Raw genomic sequence first — 16,289 nt, forward strand, 5'->3', positions numbered from 1 at the left:
TTTCAGTATCGGAGGATTTCATCCGGGTTCAGATATGCAATAGAAATTCCGGGGCTCACACAACTTTATTCTATGCTCAGCAAAAGATAAATGTTGGTTCCATAACATATAAATTATTATTTTAAACTCGCTTTTGAGAATATCTTTTGAATACAATATCTAGATAAATATTAAACACAAAAGGCGAAGATTGAATGTCAATCAAACCGTGTATTTTCCCGTTTGAAAGAGCACTGATATCATTCAAATAATATAAAATTGTGCAACGGATATAATTGTTTGCAATATGGACACTGGTGCACAATAATCTACAAAAGGAAACCAAGCTTACCGTCCTCGTTTTAGAACTGCTGTTGCGCTCATCAATGTTTCTGTTCTTTGGTTTACCCCGTCCACTTCCAATAAAACATGGCGGCCGTGTCGGACCACGTGGATTGTGTGCCATTCTCCATTATCCAAACCAAACCCTGGAGTAGATACAGAATTATATCAGAAATATTCAAGTCTTATTATGTTCTTTTAAAATGAGCCTTGGTAAAAATTGGAAATTACTCTTTTTTAAAACTTTCTTGAAAAAAATAAGTGATAAAACTCAAAAAAGAATGAAAAAATGGATAAAGTACATAAAAATGATTACAATTATATGTTACTGTTTCACCAAAAAGGACATGGTAAAAAACCAAAATCCCCATAGCCTGGGTGATATCAATGGACTGTTCCCAAAATTTACCTGAGAGCATGACGGATTCATGTCCATCCATCCTAATGGTTAGAACCAACCCTCCTCGACTTAAAGATATCTCAAGACGATCTGTACTCCAGTCGTCAGATGTACTGAAGATCACGCCACTGGGTTCGATAGTTTTGAATCTGAAGAGTTTTGAAACTTTTATAACTATGCTAATTTCAGAATTGTATTGCTGTTGGGAGAGAAGAGGTCAAAATAGATGAATATAATTTTCTATTTTACCATTATGACATATTTAAAATGTATATCTTATTTTATATATAAATGTTATTCCTTGGACTTTTATCATAAAAAAATCATTGCATAAGAAAACGATCAAGATTATGACAATTACTAATTTTAAACTGAAGCTGAAAACCAGTGCGCTGTAGTTTTGAAATGGACAAGTCCTTGTCTAAGTCTACAAAAAAGTATCAGTAGGTTGTTGTGTTGAAATCAAAGGCAACGTGTTAATGGTCTTAAAATTTTATGAAAACATTCATAGTTCTATATATAGAAGAGACATTATGAAAATAAAATGAAAAGTTAAAGGGACTGTCTTTGTAATTTCAAGTGACCTTCAGTTTAAACAGGGGGCCATGCCCTATATTTTCAACATTTTTTGATCAATAGTTTGTGACAATAATTGAAGTAAATATTCAAAGAGAAAATGATAAATATCTCATCTCTTCTTGATCATAGAATGAATAGAATGCTTGAAAGGGTAAAAATTAATTAAAAATCGCTTGAAAATGACGCCTACATGTCCCTTTAATAACTGAATCTGACCTGATTGAAATATCATCTGCCTCGATATCTGACTGGGCAGATGCCAACACCTTCATATCTTCATGCCCGGTCAAGTGCAGTGTAGGAGTGTCTGTAAAAATCTTATTGTCAATTCATGTTCAGTGTTTACAAAAGAGATGGAGTCTTTGACACAAGTTCTTATTTTCTAATCATATAATTGTAAAACCCAATTTTTATATATTTCAAACTATGATTACTGTTAGATCATATAAACTAAGTTTGAAATATCAATGGTTTATACCACCGATAGCAAAAAAATAAAATTTGAGTTTATATGGCAAAGACGCAATTTCTTTTTTAAAAATGTCTTACATAGAATTGAAAAAGAATATTATTCATATCCCGAAAAAACGTATTGTTACAGAAGTTTAAGATTTGTTATGCAACCAATTTTGGGGATATTTTTGTAATTTTAATAAAAATCAATCCTGCTAATGTCTTTTTCCTATACTATATTAAATGCCCATGATTTTTCCACAATACATTAAAATACAGTATTGTATGAGTAATGGTTTATTTATGGGGGGAGGATATGTTATAAAATGACATGGAAGAATGTGGAAGGGGGAGGGAGGACCTGATTTATTGGCCCTAAATTACAATGTACAAAGGTCTTTGATCTCTTTTCTGAGCGGAAAGAATTCCAAATATGAGGATTGAAGAAGAATCCTTGCTGCCCAAACCAGACTTCTGTATTGAAGATAAATCTTACAAGTAAACACAGAGATTCAACCAAAGGTTTACATTTCATTTCTGTAAAGTCAAAACTCAAAATATGTTTTAAATCAGAACTTTTCTATTTTCATACATTTCAATTCTAAACTTAGGATCAAGTCCCATTTTGACAAACAAAATTGAAAAATAAATGAACCACAACCTACAGCTGGTTAGTTTTTCAACTTGTTCCTTCGGTTTTTATTTTTTTTTATATTTTATATTTTTTAACTTATCCAATTGCAAATTTAGGTATGAAGACATCTTGAAGAAAAGTTTTTAGAATTAAATTTTAAATAGAAGTTCTTATTTTCACCGCAACCTTATTTCCATTTTCAAACCTGGGACTTTGAAATTTTTAACAAATGATATTTAAAGATAGAAATAATGTACATTTTATGTTCAAGCAAAACCAATAAAGATTAAAGAAATAAAGAAAATCGACAAAAATACATTGTTAAAAAACATGTTATCGAATTAATAGAAAAATGGAGACCAACATTGCAAACCGGGTAAAAGGGGGAGAACACTAGCTCGGTTTGTCCATATAGCTTAAGTAAACTCTGAGCTGTTAACCTCGAGTTCTAGTGTTTACAAGATCCTGGGGCCAGATCAGATTTTATATAAGTAAGATTTGTACGGACAGGGTGACCCGAAATAGTTACCATGCTTTCTGATCACTTATAAATCAATCAGTTTATATTTATTGACATTTTTTTCGTCCATGCATAAAGAAATAAACGAATCAATTTGGAAGCTTTTATGGTTTTAGAACACATGTGAAAAAGATAATTTTTCATGCATTTCGGGACATCCTGTTTGTAAGATAAAGTTTACTTTATTGGTAGCGGATAGATAAAACTTTAGCCCCCCCCCCCCCCCCCCCCCCCCCTCCAACCCGTCAGCTCTGATTGGAATAAGTTTTCTGTAAGCATCATGGGAATAACATTTAAGATAAACAACTAAACAAACCATGAGTTTAACGTTAATTGGTCAAAGTTAACATTGAACAAACCAAACAATTTGATTTCCCGAACTAAAAGAAAAATAATTTTAAATAGTGATTATTAAATTGATTTACATCTAGCGTGAGTTATTTACGTTAACATTATGGTATTTTTCTGTGTTTATGGAAATCAAAATGGAGGTCGATGGCTTCCGATTCCACAAACGCTTCGTCATCTTTAATGTGGATATGTTTATCAATTTTAACCTCTTGTACACGTGGGTCCCGTGTATCCGGTTCTAGAACAGTCACAGGAAAACCGGTTCCAACCCTCTACACACAAACCCCCGTGCTGGCACAGCTGATCCTGAACAAAGTAAGTTTTGACACGATTCTTGAATTTTTAAGAATAAATAAAGAGCTTACTGTGCAGGTTCTTTTCGGAGTTGAGCAAGTGAGCAAGATGGAACCTGAAATATACAAAAATAATTGTGACTACAAAATCATAAGACTACCGTGTTAAGTTATTGTTTTAAAAGTCCAGTGAACAATGGAAATTGTGCACGGTACATAAGCTTTCTTATTTCACAGTTTTATGAGCAACACTGTAACAATTTAAATGTCGTGCTTTTTTGGCGTCATTCATTTATCTAATTAAAAAAGTAAGATTCTTAAATCAAAAATCCTGATATTTTTAGTTCTATCATTTCTAAAATGTGGGCTGCATTGTTTGAGCTTTAATTTAATATTTAAAACATTTTGATATGGGTTAAAATTTGTATATGTTAAATAAAAGTAAAATTGTCTAAACAGCTTTGTTTTATTTTTTAAATTAATCTAAAAGGCAGAGATCGTCTAGTGATGAACTATTATTTGGTAGGGGTTTTTTGAGGGGTTTAGGCTTTTAAAAAACACCACAAAATAAAGTCCTATAAAAATAAGGTTCCATCATTTTATGACTATATGTATTCTATAAAAGTTTGCTTTTATTAAATGAAGCAAAATTTGTATCTTAAGAAAGAGATAAACGAACCATATTTTCTCAAAGTGTCCCTGGAGGAACATTAACCTTTTTGAAAAAGTCCCAAAAAAACATATTTAGCCATTTTTTTTTCGTCTGGTTCTCTTGTTCGCAAAAATATAGAAATTTAAAAAATCTGTGGGGGGGGGGGGGTAAAACAATCATTATTTTAAAATTAATCATAAAAATCTGCCAAAATCAAGGGTACGGCTTAAACTTGTTATTTCTCTTTCGCTTGTAATTAATGCAATTTATAATGTATTTAAAAACAAAACGTTTTTTCAAAAGTTTTCAAAAATTTTATGTTGGAAATAAACAGTGTTTATCAAATTAATTGCTATTTTACTTCTTTAGATCACTTCTCAATCATCATATTTGATGGTAAACGCTGTATTTTAGCATAATTGTTATGTATCATACTGTCTAGAGTTATACAAATCAAATAATGCTAAAGAGCTAAAAACAAGATAGAATTTTTAAAATAAATTTTCACATTCGTGAATTTATTTTGATATATTCACTCTAAATTAGATAGATATAAATCTGTTTACAGAACAAGGTATATATACAGATCTATATCTATAGATATAAATCTGTTACAGAACAAGCTATATATACAGATCTATATCTATAGATATAAATCTGTTACAGAACATGCTAGATGAAAATCACGTATAAAATGTCGTACTTTTAATAAAATATGGAAATAAAGCCAATCATGAAGCAGAATTAATCCTCATGAAGGATAGGGCCGAGCCGATATAAATTTAGTAAAGAAGTTTCTCTCTGAATTAGCTAGATCGAAGTGAGATACTGAGTAAGACCGACAATACTCAATAAAATATCATGGATAATGATAATGTTGCAACCCTAGACCTATCAGAGAAAACTAGTTGGCACTCCAATATAGAGAGAAGAGTGTGAGTGAAGGTACAGCTCTAGATATAACCGGAGCAAAAAGTTCCAGCTCCGCGACTATCCCTTCTATCCCTACTCTGTTGCCAATAAAATACAAATCTGAATCCGATATTCAATTTTAGATCCAACTTTATCTACATAGATTTACTCCATGTGGTCTCACCATTGTCCAAAATTACAAAACTGAAAATTTTTGGATTTTAATTAATATTAACATATTATTTTGAGCGTAAATATTTAGTTATAAAATAAGTAATCAAGTTATAAATTCCTGTAAACTCATTGAAATCTTATCATTTTTGAAATTCCTTATTCTAAATGCCTGACAAGAACTTAGGAAAGTTTAATGGTTTCGAATAATGAAAGGTAAGTTGGGAAAATATAAAACATAAAAAATGCAAATTGTCACGTGTTTAGATTACAATATGTTGTTGTTTTCCTTTAAACCATGTAAAGAATCTTGTAATGATCTTTAATTTCACATAACAAAACAAACAATATTAAAAAAGGGGAAAAGCATGCTTTGAAATGATTAGTATTATAAATGCCTCTATACGGTGCAGTGGTTTAAAATTGGTTATCTTATATTTACAAAGAGCTTTGAAAGTTTTCAAGGTTTCAAAGAATATAAATATTTAATATGCATTTGCGCAACACTTATCTGCAATTATAAAGTATAGAAAAATCCGGAACATAAAGTAAATGTCCTATTATCAAAAGTTTTAGGTTTACATAGGAATAAAATTATTTCTGAATGTAGATCTATCTGAATTCAGATGAAAAAGAGAGCTGAGAGAACCATTCTCTTTTCTAATCAGAGTCCAGTAGCAGTGTTCCTGATTTGATGTGATTATAAGGTAGGGATAAACATATAGTTGCCAAGTCCAGACTGTATCAGGAGGGGACAATATGAGACAGAAAGCAAAGCCAGCCCCTTTCTTTATACACTCTTTCATTTAATTTATGAAAAGACACTTTTATAAAAACAAATCCCAGAGTTTGAACAACTTTAATCAGCATTCTATAAACAAAGTAAATAAAAATCTAAAGAAAAAATTAACGAATGGAATGTCTGATTCACAGGGTGGCTTTTAAATCAACTGGTTGAGTAAGAATGAGGAAGATATTGTCTTTATTCTCTCTTAAACAGTTTTGAATTCTCATAATTTAATTCATAGTTCTTTGCATAACTACGCAAGTCACTTTGACAAAAAAACTACAACTCAAAATGATTCAGCTAAACAAAGGAATTGAGTCTTTGCCACAAACTCTGATTTTATAATCCCTATATCTTTGCAACCCAATGTCGCAAATCTTTGATATTTCAAACTTATATTATTTGATCTAACAGAATTCATAGTTTGAAATATCTAAGGTCTACGACATTGGAACCCGAAGATAAAGGATTTAGAAAAGCAGAATTTGTGGCAAAGACTTAATTCCTTTGGATATCACATTGATCCCTGAGTCTTTATCAGACAAAGGTTTTTAAGGTATCGTTTTAAATCGGACATGCTTTACAACTTGAGGTATACAACCACTCTTAGCCTGCAAAGCTGAACGCGAGACAAGTCATGACATTTTGGAATTTTTTATATACGTTTTTTAGAAATTATTTTTTACACAACGTGAGCTATAGAACTTGCTATACTTATAGATATCAGTAGGTTATACAAACAAATATATTTTTATAATAAATGGAGTATTTTCTTAACTTAAGCCATAACTCTAGAAAACTAGATTTCCCACTGTGCACTTCTTAATCTTAGTTCTTTTTATTACAGTGGAGTAAGCTTCATATAAAATAAGAGGCTGTCATGGTGGGTCATGAAAATAAATTGGTAACAAAGATAAAAGAAAAAGATAAAAGAAAAAAGCTATTGAATCAAAAATGCGTTTTCTCGTTTAATGGAAATGTAAGTGTAATTTCAAGTGACCCTCCGTGCAAAGTGGCAATGCCCGATTCACAATAATACCATAAAAAGCTTTCTCTGGTCAAGTATGAATAAGATATCAATGTTTATAATTTTAAAAACTGATTTTTTTCCAATCGTGGTTTCTCTAAGAAAGTTACTTGCGCATTTTGAAAGTAGGAAAACATATAGAAATTATCAGAATTAAATGATCAGATAAAGGTTTCAAGGATACCGTTGTCAATCGGTCATGGTCATATCTGCATGGAGGGTCTTTTGACATTTAACCTTTACAGTCCCTTTAAATGGACTACAACGTCAATTTGTCTAGTTAAAATACTCGTTTTATTCAAAAAGAGTTTTCATTAAAAATGTTTATAATTATATATATATCACTTTTTAAGCAGAGGGATTATCGTTCATTCATAGATTAATTAATTAATTAGCTGATTGATTGTTGATTAATTGATTGACTATACCTGTATCCTGTTTCTCTGCTAGTTCACTGAGTTGAATAGGAAAGCCTTGAACTACAAGATCTCGGACACAACCAACATAACCCTGGGATAGAGTAGCAGACCAAACCTAACACAATTTAAACACATTTATTTTAAAATAGACTTTCAAATTAAGACCTCAGAATATATTAGATTAAAAAGAAATCTATTACTTATAATTCTAATTTTCTAATCCATATTTCTTTGCAGCCTGATATGTAAACCTTTATTATTTCAAATTTGAATATTTCTACAGCATAATTTACAGTTTCATATGTGAATCAAGTTACAAAATAAAAGAAATAAAAGAGTTATCTGTTCCTCTCTCCTAGGCCTAGTGATCCATCCATGAGTCAAATTAAAGATTTAATCACAATAAATATCAGTTTTGTGGGATCATTACTTTTCTGACTGTGTCATATTCCTCGTATTTGAGACATAAAGACAGAAAACGGATAAAAGATAATTAACAATTAAATTACGAATGGATCAACGGTATTTTTAGTTCTATTCAATGAACTCGAAAGACCTATATGGCCAAAAGTCATCCTTATGGTGTGTTTATTTACTTGGGGTGGATGTGGTATCTTGAATATTTACCTGGGGTGGATGTGGTATCTTGAATATCTACCTGGGGTGGATGTGGTATCTGGAATATCTACCTGGGGTGGATGTGGTTCCTTGAATATTTACCTGGGGTGGATGTGGTATCTGGAATATCTACCTGGGGTGGATGTGGTACCTTGAATATTTACCTGGGGTGGTTGTGGTATCTGGAATATTTACCTGGGGTGGATGTGGTACCTTGAATATTTACCTGGGGTGGATGTGGTATCTGGAATATTTCCCTGTGGTGGATGTGGTATCTTGAATATTTACCTGGAGTGGATGTGGTATCTTGAATATTTACCTGGAGTGGATGTGGTATATGGAATATCTAACTCGGCTGTATGTGGTATCTGGAATATCTATCTGGGGTGAATGTGGTATCTACCAGTAGTTTAAATATCTACCTGGGGTGGATGTGGTATCTTGAATATTTACCCGGGGTGGATGTGGTATCTTGAATATTTTGGATGTGGTGACTGGAATATCTACCTGGGGTGGATGTGGTATCTGGAATTCTATCTGGGGTGAATGTGGTATCTACCAGTAGTTTAAATATCTACCTGGGGTGGATGTGGTATCTGGAAAGGAGGAACACCTCCAAGATACATCATACCAAGAAACTAGAATTAAAAAATAATTTGTTGGCGAAAAAAAAAAATTTCTAAGCAAGGTCAACATACCATAGCTAAACCTGCCCGTAAACAATATTTTATATGGTAAAAGGTTTGTTTAATATTTTGAAAGGTACTAAAACTATCATTTTCAGTAGGACACCCTGTACAGCCCAAAAAACAAGGTATTCATTTGATAGGGGTCATTGGTTGGCAAATCAAGTTTGAGCAGAGCCCGCGATTTAAAAAATTCGGGAAAATAGTCGGGTCTAAGCTGTCGTTAGGCCTTATTTACGGCTTGAGCTTTCGGATTTAAGCTGCATCTTATTTTCCACAGAGATGAGTTCAAAAAACCGGTTTAATATTCTATTTGGCGGATTTTCATGGTAGGAATTGGCGCATTCCAGGTTTTGATGAGAATAAGACTCAACATTGCGCCCTATTCTCCACTAAAACCAACCAAGGTCGGTTTTATTTTCATTGGGACTAACTCCTTAAGTCGAGCCGAAGATCTTGCAGCTGTCAATCACGTGACACAAGCTGTCGTCAGAGTTGGGTCGAAGATCGGGTCTTAAAGTTGAGCTTAAGCAATTATGGCTCAAGCCAAAATTTTTAAATCTCGGGCTCTGGATTCCTTCCTACCCAAAAGTGCTATTTACTCTCTCAATCTCATAGTGAAGATAATTGTTTTTTACCTAAATCCTAATATTGTTACAATATAAATCATGATAATTTTCATCTTTAAAGAAGAAATACAACACTTGTATATTGATATATTTGAACCTGAAGAGGTGGTGGTTGCCCAGGTATATTAAACTGATGTTGTTCTCCGTCTAGTAGAATAGTACCCTCACCACCTCGTCGTTCTATCTCAAGATGATGCCATTTACCATCATCCAGCCGGTTCCCTAGAACACAGATATATTTATTTAAATAAACATTTCTGTTAGTCTGTCCGATCATAACTAATGAACTCCTGACCAATTTCTGATCATAAATCATTAACCCCTAGACTAATTTTCCTCAAATTTTGATTGGGGAATTCAGAAAAAGAACGGGATTGATCATAGCCTAGTTTCAGAATTCTAAGTTGTGTGGGTTGACAAATTTAGAGAAACTTTAGCTTCCAGGTATAGCCGGATTTCCAAGCTATTACATAGACATAGAAAAGTCAATACGTCCATCATTTACATAATGATATTTTTTTTAAATGAGAATTTCTATATTTTCGTCAATTGTAATTATCAGGTCAAATACCAGAAAATTCCCTTTAAAAAATCTAGCTTTGGGAATAAATTTAAAGATAAAACTTTGTGACATTTAAAAAATTTAAATGTAAAAAATTAAGAACCAACATGTTTTTATTTTCTCTAATCTAATGTCATGAAAGATAATATTATAAGAATGACAATAAGAAAATTCTAAAAATGCAATTTCCACATTGTTTCACAAAACTTGTTTTTAGACCACAAGATATATAGAACCACAGAATACACATATAGTTGTTAATTAAAGGGACCGTTCACTCATTTGGGTAATTTGAGATATAAATTAGATAGCCTATTAGCTATTCATTGGTATTAGTCTGAGAAAAAGCCGATTTATCATTCAGAATTCCAGCGCAAAGGTATACCTTTGTATAGACACTATTTCATGTTTTTTGTCATGCTTACGAATTTTCAAAATTATAAATATTAAATTAGAAATATGAATATAATAGTTAATTGCAGAAACCTTTATTTTTGTTTAAAATTGTTGTTAAATTGTCTTATTACAAAATATAACCTATTTTAAACATTTGACGGTTTGAGAAGTTTTCTCTGCTTCCCCAGAAATCCCCGTGATTTATTGAAGAGTTGGAATCTAGAAACCGGTTTGTCTGAGAGTAAAAGTCGTCTTTGAATAAACCTGTTAATTTGTTAAATCACATTTGAACACGAAAAAACGCTAATTTCTTGCAAATTCTGAAATCAAAAGTTTTTATATTTTATTTCATAATGGCTGACACATGATGTCATTGAAATATGATCTTTTAGATTTTATTGGTCCGTTGTTACTGAAAAAATAGTGTCTACGCAAAGGTATCATATCTCCTTTCCTTTCCGGTCATAGATATCTCTGAAAAGTAAGACTAATATCAATGAAAAGCTAATAGACTACTTAATTTATATCTCAAATTACCCAAATAAGTGACCAGTCCCTTTAAATTCTAATATTGCAACAAACTAATTAACAAATTCTTATAGTGCCCTTTTAAAAGCAAGTCTTGTTTGCTCATTATTTGCAACCTGATGGTGTAAACCTTTGATATTTGAGACTCGGCTCAAATTCATAAAATTCGGACTCTAATGGTGTAAAACTTTGATATGTGCTCAGTTTCTTATGAAATATAGTTATATGTTTTTGGTTTTAACTGCTTGCGCCACCAAATTGACTGATTTCTTTTAGAACTGGCGGTGACATAGGCTTTTTAAAAAAAAATCAAGTTTTGTATTTTTACAAAAATCGATTTTTTTCTTCAAATTCAAAATTTATTTTTCCAATGTGTTTTAAAAATTAACCGGGCAACGCCGGGCACTTCAGCTATTAAAAAACATAAATATATCACATAAGAGTCTTATTAACTTTTGCGAGTGTAAAATTATTCTACAGTATTAATTATGTAAACAGTATAAAGTGCAACTTCAATTATTCCTCGCTAATTAAAGTCTGTATAATGGAAACCCGTCAAATCTACACAAATTAACTTTTTGACAGAAATTTAATGGATTCATTGAATATCCAGCGACACTATTACAGGGGAATATAAAAGGGAATTCTGGATATCTCTTTATATATTTATTTTTAGTCACGATGGAAAAATGATCTCTGTTATAAACAAATTAACAACGATCTGTTGAATCATATTGTTGGAATGTTCAAGATATCGTACAAAGCTTTAAAGGTAGATTTGTAAATCAGACATTCCATACCATTGAAATTCACTTTAAATTACGTCTCCAGTCCCTTCATTGGACCTTAATCCTCCAGTGAGGAAACCTACCTTGAATGAACCCTAATCCTCCAGTGAGGAAATCTACATGAAATAGACCCCAATCCTCCAGTGAGGAAATCTACATGAAATAGACCCCAATCCTAAACTGTAACGGACCCTAATCCTCCAATACAGGAACCTACCTTTAATGTTTCCCAATCCTGTAGTGAGGAAATCTACCTTTCATGAACTCCAATCCTCCAGTGAGGAAATCTACTTTAAATGAACGCCAATCCTTTAGTGACGAAACCTACCTTTAATGTTTCCCAATCCTGTAGTGAGGAAATCTACCTTTCATGAACTCCAATCCTACAGTGAGGAAATCTACCTTTCATGAACTCCAATCCTCCAGTGTGGAAATCTACTTTTAATGTTACCAAATCCTACAGTGAGGAAATCTACCTTTAATGTTACACAATCCTACAGTGAGGAAATCTACCTCAAATGGTCTCCAATCCTCAGGTGGGGAAACCTACCTGATATTCTAATCTTGACATGTCCTGTCCCCAGATTATAATGAAGGTAGAGGTGACTAGTAAACAATTCCACTCCAAAGAAATGTCCACTCTGAAAAGAATAAAGATGAATAAAGTACTCCCTCTGTATACCCTCGGAATAAAGTACTCCCTCTGTATACCCTCGGAATAAAGTACTCCCTCTGTATACCCCCGGAATAAAGTACTCCCTCTGTATACCCTCGGAATGTAAATCAATAAGATAACAGGGAAACCGCATTTTCAGAACATATTCCCAGAGGACTTTTCTCATATTATACTTGATAACAAGTCTACAAACTTTCAGTCTGCTTGGGGCAAACCTTGAGACAGAGTCACAAAACTTGTCAAATAATCCATTGCCTTATTATAATTGAGAATATTTGAAAATTTGTTTCATGATAACTATAAGAAGATATTGGGGTCAGAAGTAATTTAGTTTTATCGAAGCAATTGGGTATTATTAAAAACTTTCAAGCAGAGAAAACTGGAAAATTGCACAAAAACTAATGTTTTATTACCTGCCCTGGACAATAGAGCAAGGTTCCACTATGTTCCAATGTCCGTATTCTTAAAGATATCTGGCTACGTCTTTCATCAGTAAACCCTGGAACTGTCTAAATTATAAAAATGTTTTTTGATTTTTGCTTGATCCAAAAAAAAAAAATAAAGATACATTTTATGGAAAATTAAAGAAGCTATAGCTAATAGGGCGCTTTGTATCCCTCTTTTTAGAACTGTCTTTAGGTTTTGTTGTTGAAAATATTTGTAAGCTTTTCTGTAAATTTTGAAGTAAAAATTTCGCGTTTTTGTCGGTTTTTACACATAAATTTCCAAAAAATTTAAGAAGTCGAAATATTTTGTTTTAGAAGATATTCAAAACTAACGAGAAAGCATAAAAAGAGGGTGTAAAAAACAAAAAAGGAAAAAAGCTAGTTTGGAAAATCAAATGAAAATATACACCCCTGAATTAAAACATATCAATTGTTGGGCCGGCCATTTATACAATAGAAATTGGGCAACAAAGGATTTGCTATCTTACAAAAGGATTAGGGAGTCAAGATGTTAAAATATTATTATATTTCTAGGCCACCAGGATGCAATAAAACATTGCAAGGAATAAATAATTTTTTAAGTTTAAAAAACTTAAATGATACTAAAAACTGTAATTTTGAGCACATACAAAACATGTCATTAACAGGAAAGCTATCAAATCAAAACATATCGAATATATCGTCACAAAACATATACCAAACGAGAAAACATAAAAAAATATTAGATACAATTTAATAACTTATCAAACACTAAATTTCTTAAATAATTGCAGAAAAATATATCTTGAACAAGTAAATACAAAACATACCAAATACAAAACATATTGAGTGTAAGAAAAAATTAGAATACAAATTATCACATAATTCATTATCACGTTATCATGTAATTATCAATACAATTTAAAAATTAGTTTCTAACACTCACCAAGAAAGCATTAGGACGAGTAAATGTTATTGCTCCACTTGATGAATCCTCATAAAAGTTTGTCTGAACAAAAATTAGTTTTAAACTTTTGAACGAGAGAGAAATTAGAAAGAAAGGTAGATATATAGACACATAATTTAATGGTATACAGTAGTCGCCAGAATAAACTGGACAGCGATATAAACACACTTTGTTGTTATATGGTATATGTTATTTGGAACATGGACAGTGGACACAGAAATAGAGATTCATGAACACACAATTAGAGGTTCATGAACACACAATAAGAGGTTCATGAACATACAAATAGAGATTCATGAACACACAAATAGAGGTTCATGAACACACAGATAGAGGTTCGTAAACACACAAATAGAGGTTCATGAACAAACAGATAGAGGTTCATGGGCACACAAATAGCATAAACACACAGATAGTGGTTCATGAACACTCAGATAGAAATTCATGAACACACAAATAGAGGTTCATGGACACACAGATAGAGGTTCCTGAACACACAAATAGAGGTTCATTAACACACAGATAGAGGTTCATGGGCACACATATAGAGGTTCATGGATACACAATAGAGGTTCATGGACACACAGATAGATTCCCTGATCAGAGAGAAAATGTCAAGATGTGAATACCAGGGGATATTTCTTCATTGACAGCTTCTCACAACCAACTTCAAGAATTGGTAAAATAGATCATTTTTACCGTCACACTATCTAGAATCTATATCTTGATAATATTCTTCATGTTGGATACTGTCAGACTAAAATGAAATATTCTTCAATATTCAAGCGCTTTGCGCCCCTGTTCCACAGTTGTCTTAATAAACATGGGAAATGAGGGACGACTTAAAAATCGTCTTTAATTTCCAATAATTAATAAAAGGAAAAAAAATTAAATCTATTGAGTTTTCCAAAATGAGGTCTACCTTCTTTATATTTTAAAATTTTACCGAGATTTGAACAGTTTTGTTGAGCTTTAATAAAATGGAATCTGAACAACGATCGAGTCTTTGTCACAAACATTGATTTTCTATTCCCTATATCTTTGTAATCTAATGTCGCATGTTTACATTGTTAGGTTGTTAAGGTATAGTGATATAAATTTTTAGCCTGGCAAAAATTCCTTTCCTAATATCTCCGTCAACTTTGAAGGTAAAAATTGGTAGACCACATTTTGGAAATCCCTAGACTAGTAGTTTTCGGTTTCTTATTTTTTTACTGTGATACTACAAAATTATGTTTACGAAATAATCCTGCATGGGACAAAGACGATATAGAAGTCGTCATTTAATTCTCATGTTTATCAGGACACAGTTTAATCTCTTAATTGTTTATTGTTAATTGTCATTTGTTCAATGTACTTTTAAAAAAAGCCTTGACAAAACAAAAAACATTTTAATCAATTAAGTTTCTTGAAGTCACCACGTACACCACACAGCCGAATAAGAAATACATAAAAAAATTAACCTGCAAACTAAAAAATATGAAAAATTGTTGAAGATTGAAATTCTTATCAGATTGTGCTCCATATTTTTATACTTTCTCCAGGTATATACAGTAGAGCATGCAATACAACCAAGTTCTATACTCCAGAGTATAACCATTAGAAAGTTTAAAAATGAAGAAAAAAAAACTAATCTAAGTTTGCAACAGGGGGTGCACATTGCAACCTTAATACTGTTTTTCTCAAGAATTCTCACGGTCTGCAATTCCATTAGGAGCCTTTGGAAACCACGGATGCAAAAAGTCATTCGGCAACAGTTATTAAGAAATAGATTAACTTTTTATATTTCTGAGCTGGGGTGGAATGGCCAAATAAAACTCAACAAATCCCATTGAAGATCCTCCTAGAAGATCCTACAATAGGAAAAGAAAAAGAACACATCTCTCTGTCTCTGTCCTGTTCTGATTAACAAAATTCCGATAAAGATATTTTCTGAATTATTTTTGTTTCTCAAAACATTCCGTCTTAAAGAGGCTGTAGTTTAAATTTGGGAAATGAAAGAGAAAACACATTGCAATTAAATAAGTTAGGAATCTATCTGTAACATCTCAAAAATAATGAGCAAAATGAGTGTGAATAGATAATTATAACTTTTTTCCGATATAGTTTCTAAAATCTTTATAAAAAGAAAATTCAAATCTACAAAATATTGCAAAATCAGTTCCTAGTTCCTTCATTTCCTAATTATCACCCTAAACTCACAGTTGGCACACAATTTGAAATTAAAATGAATTCTGTTTTGATCAAATATGAAAGATATAAAACTAGAGTTTGATGCGAATGTTGAGTCAATTCCTTCGATTAACAGAGAACAAAAGTACATATGTACATTTTTATATCTATACATTTTAGAAGAATATATTATGGTGTGTATTAACGAGGATATAAAACATTAATGCAGACAAGAACTCATCTAAGCGTATTCCAATAAAAAAGAATAAATGCTTTTATATTTAGAGTTTAGACATAAAAAACTAAACTCCCCAACCTAGCTT

At 31.9% G+C, this 16,289-nt stretch overlaps 1 protein-coding gene across 1 annotated transcript in view; it reads right to left on the reverse strand.

Annotated features, from left to right (window-relative positions):
• LOC111698781 (neurexin-1) overlaps positions 1 to 16,289 on the reverse strand; it is a 61,874-nt gene that overhangs the window by 24,289 nt on the left and 21,296 nt on the right. The window contains exons 13-23 of the mRNA XM_023469209.1: positions 13,774 to 13,836; positions 12,816 to 12,911; positions 12,277 to 12,367; positions 9,550 to 9,674; positions 8,716 to 8,775; positions 7,529 to 7,634; positions 3,624 to 3,667; positions 3,465 to 3,564; positions 1,517 to 1,607; positions 731 to 870; positions 332 to 467 (exon numbers count right to left, since the gene is read on the reverse strand). Of these exons, the coding sequence (XP_023324977.1) occupies positions 332 to 467; positions 731 to 870; positions 1,517 to 1,607; positions 3,465 to 3,564; positions 3,624 to 3,667; positions 7,529 to 7,634; positions 8,716 to 8,775; positions 9,550 to 9,674; positions 12,277 to 12,367; positions 12,816 to 12,911; positions 13,774 to 13,836 (1,052 nt within the window). The remainder of the gene's footprint in view (positions 1 to 331; positions 468 to 730; positions 871 to 1,516; positions 1,608 to 3,464; positions 3,565 to 3,623; positions 3,668 to 7,528; positions 7,635 to 8,715; positions 8,776 to 9,549; positions 9,675 to 12,276; positions 12,368 to 12,815; positions 12,912 to 13,773; positions 13,837 to 16,289) is intronic.

This window comes from Eurytemora carolleeae, unplaced genomic scaffold (assembly GCF_000591075.1).
Source record: "Eurytemora carolleeae unplaced genomic scaffold, Eaff_2.0 scaffold275, whole genome shotgun sequence".
Classification (NCBI taxonomy): domain Eukaryota; kingdom Metazoa; phylum Arthropoda; class Copepoda; order Calanoida; family Temoridae; genus Eurytemora; species Eurytemora carolleeae.